Source organism: Lagopus leucura, unplaced genomic scaffold (genome assembly GCF_019238085.1).
Source record: "Lagopus leucura isolate 7727_CA_CO unplaced genomic scaffold, USGS_WTPT01 34208-0_obj-0_obj, whole genome shotgun sequence".
In the NCBI taxonomy this organism is placed as follows: Eukaryota; Metazoa; Chordata; class Aves; order Galliformes; family Phasianidae; genus Lagopus; species Lagopus leucura.
This window is the reverse complement of record NW_024963466.1, coordinates 487-3,565: the sequence shown is the minus strand read 5'-3', so window position 1 is coordinate 3,565 and position 3,079 is coordinate 487. Positions and strand designations below refer to the sequence as shown.

The following is a 3,079-nucleotide window of genomic DNA, read 5'->3' as shown; positions in this document are numbered from 1 at the left end:
CAAGAATTTTGGTCCCAGTCTGTCCTGGATGCCAGTTAGTGACTCTCCTAACAGACAGGGAAGCACAGATCTCAGTGCTGGCACAGCAGATGCTGCGATCTGTGTGAGCAGCCCGGACAGCAAAGGGCTGAAATCACTGCTGGGGATGCAGCGAGTGCTGTTTGCCACCCAGTGCTCCCAGTGACACACATTTGTCATTGCACAGCCCTGCGAATGGGAGCAGTTGGGTCAGGGCCTGGAGCGCTGATTGAACACCTGGGGCGAGGACTGAGCCAGCAGTGGGAGCGCAGGTGAAGGCGATTCAGTAACGAAGGGGTGGAGCCTGGCTCACCTCTCCTGGACCCCATTTAAGGGCTGGCTGCTGCTGGGGAAGGATCTCTGCTGTGGTGCTGTGGTTCCTGCTGTTACTGCTCCCCGTCAGAGCGTCGTGTAAAGTGAGTTGAAGAGCTCCTGGTCTGGTCCTTGAGCTGCCTTTGTGGGTTTTGGGTTCTCAGGTAAGAGAGGAGGAGCAGCGTTCTTGGAGTGCAGAGGAGGGAAGGTGGAATTCCTGGCTGGGCTGAAGGGAAAAAAAAGGTACGTGCTTTCTCTGCATAAAAACTTGTGTTTGATGTTTCTCATTTTATTTGACTTGGTTGAATTTAGTAAACTTCTGCTCCTCCTCGCTGTGCCTGTCACAGACTCAGATCTGGAAGTGGCTGCATCTCAATCTCTTTCTGGAGATTTCTTTCTTTGGAGCTTTCTACTGCAAGCCTAGGACATGGGTGGGCTTTTCATTTATTTCTGGTTGTCAGTTACTTACCATTACAGCAATCCTTCTAGTTACAGCACCTGTAAAATGCTGTTCTAACCACAGCACTCTGCAAACTGTGCGTTTGTTAACTGTGCGCCCTGCAGCTGGGCTTTGGTCACTGCAGGTGCGCCTCAGGGACGCCTCTGTAGGGAGCGCTGCAGGCTGTTAAAGCCCATTGCTGCTTCCACGGCTCAAATCGCCGCCTTGAGAATCAATCCATGTAATTAATTCCCTTTTCTAATGAGACGTGCTGTGCTTCCATCTCCTTCTCTGACACTTCCACCAACAGCTCTGCTTTGGGACTCTCTGGACAGAAATAAGCTCATAGCCAAAGATACTCTCTGCCTTCTGAGATGAAGTCTATTTCATCCGTAAGGTTGGGGATCCTAGAATGAAAAGCAGCACCCGAAGAAAGGTGAGAAACAATGGGAATAAGAGAACACAGCCAGGAAAGCGTGCAGGGAAAGCGATGGGAGAATGGGAAGGAGAAGAGGGGAGCCCCAGAGCTCCACGAGGAGAGCGGTGCTGCTTAAAGGAGATGGGGGGGAACCCCTTCAGAGCCCCCCAGTGCCCCTCAGAGACACGCAGGTCCTCTCAGTGTCTCTCTGTGCACGTGACCAAAATGTCGTCCTCCATGTGACACACGGAATCAAACCGTGACCCGCACGTAAGATCGCAAAGCAGGTCGGCTTTATTCAGCGCTGTGTTGAGCTGGGCGCAGGACGGATCGATCCGCCCAGCCTGCAGGCGGCCGGCAAGAAGCCTGCTGCAGCCGGGGCTGTGAGCCGGCGCGTGACGAGGAGTTCCCAGCAATTTGGATGTGGATCATCAGATTTCCCAGGAGCCATCAGCATGCAGACCCTCCCCCCATTGCGTGTGCACAGTTGTGGTCGTCTCCTCCTGGAGGTTGTGGGATGAAGAATCCTCTTCTTCCTCACCGTAAACTTCTGACCTTTCGGGACCCCCCAAACTGTTTTCTTGTTGCCCTGTGTGCATCTCATCACCTCCCTGCCAGATGTCTCTGTACTGTTCTCAAATCTTTATCTTTATGGCCTTCATCCCCCTCGCTATTCCAGACTCTGTGTCTGCCATCCTTATTTTTCCAACCAGCTCTACATTCTTGCATCTATAAACTTTCTCTAACAACTCCCCCCCCCCCTTCTTTATTCCCTGTGAAGCCTTTTTCTCACTCTTACTCTTTTTCTATGGGCCCTCCTCACCCTTCAGAACATGAAGGAATTATGCTGGGTGACGCTGCAGGGGGACCAAATTGGAGTGACGCTGTGGTTCCATTGGGGGATGCTGGGGGGTGAGGTTAGGATACCACTGGGGGTGACACCAAGGTGTGAAGCTGAGGGCTGTCATTGTTCAGAGCCCCCCAGTGCCCTTTCAGTGTCCCCCCCCATTTCCCCATCATTCCCCCATTTCATCTCCCTACCACCACTCCATTTATTTCCCCTCACGTCTCCATTTATTTCCCCTCATTTCTCCATCAATTTCCCCGTTGCTTTCCCCTCATTTCTCAGCCACCTGAAACCCAAACGCCACCACATCCCGTCCCCGCAGCAGTGCAGCTCTCTGCACCCCCAGAGGCGTCTGCAGGGCGTCCACCTGAAAGGCCACGGCCGCACTGCCATCGTCCCTGCAGACCTCGGTGCCGTCGGGGACCCAGACGGCCCCCAGCACGGCGCTGACCCGGCCGTGCTGACAGAGGACAAATGTCACTGTTTGTTCCCGTGCGGCCGCCAGGCTGAGCAGGAAGCGGCGGCGCAGCGCTGCCCGCGTGGCCTGCGTGGCTTTTGTCACCTCTGCCACCTCTGGGGCTTCCCCACGACGACGGTTTAGAGTTGTGGAGCTGAAACCTCGTCCCGAACCTTCTGGGCCCCGTGGGAGGCGGAGGACGCTCACAGGGACGGCCATGGAGCTGCAGGGAGGGAGGGCAGAATGGGGGGGGCCTCAGCAGGACCCAAAACCTGCTATCCACATCCCCATATAACTCACACCCCCAAAAGCCCCCCCCAGGTCTTTTCCCCATGCAGTGATGCACACACAGCATCCCCTCATATACCTCACAACCCCCCCCAAAAGCCCCTGTCCCCCCAATTACCCCTGCAGACCTGGTACCCCCAATATACCCCCCCAGTTATCTTCCCCCATAATAATCCCTCCTGGAGTCGTCTGAGCCTCCCCAGTAACCCTCCCAGACCCTCCCATAGATCTCTGCACCCCTCAGAATCCCCCAATGATCCTTCCCAAGACCTTGAACCCTCTCCCTCCCCCCACGCCATA

General features: G+C 55.2%; 1 protein-coding gene across 1 annotated transcript; it reads right to left on the bottom strand.

Annotated features, from left to right (window-relative positions):
• Nucleotides 1-2,227: 2,227 nt before the first annotated feature.
• GEMIN7 (gem nuclear organelle associated protein 7) lies at nt 2,228-2,752 on the bottom strand. Its single transcript, XM_042891342.1, has one exon. The coding sequence runs from the start codon at nt 2,708-2,710 to the stop codon at nt 2,306-2,308; it is 405 nt and encodes a 134-aa protein (XP_042747276.1). The 5' UTR covers nt 2,711-2,752; the 3' UTR covers nt 2,228-2,305.
• Nucleotides 2,753-3,079: the final 327 nt, after the last annotated feature.

Excerpts from the sequence above, each read along its gene's own strand:
- GEMIN7 (XM_042891342.1), bottom strand. The coding sequence starts at position 2,710 with ATGGCCGTCCCTGTGAGCGTCCTCCGCCTCCCACGGGGCCCAGAAGGT.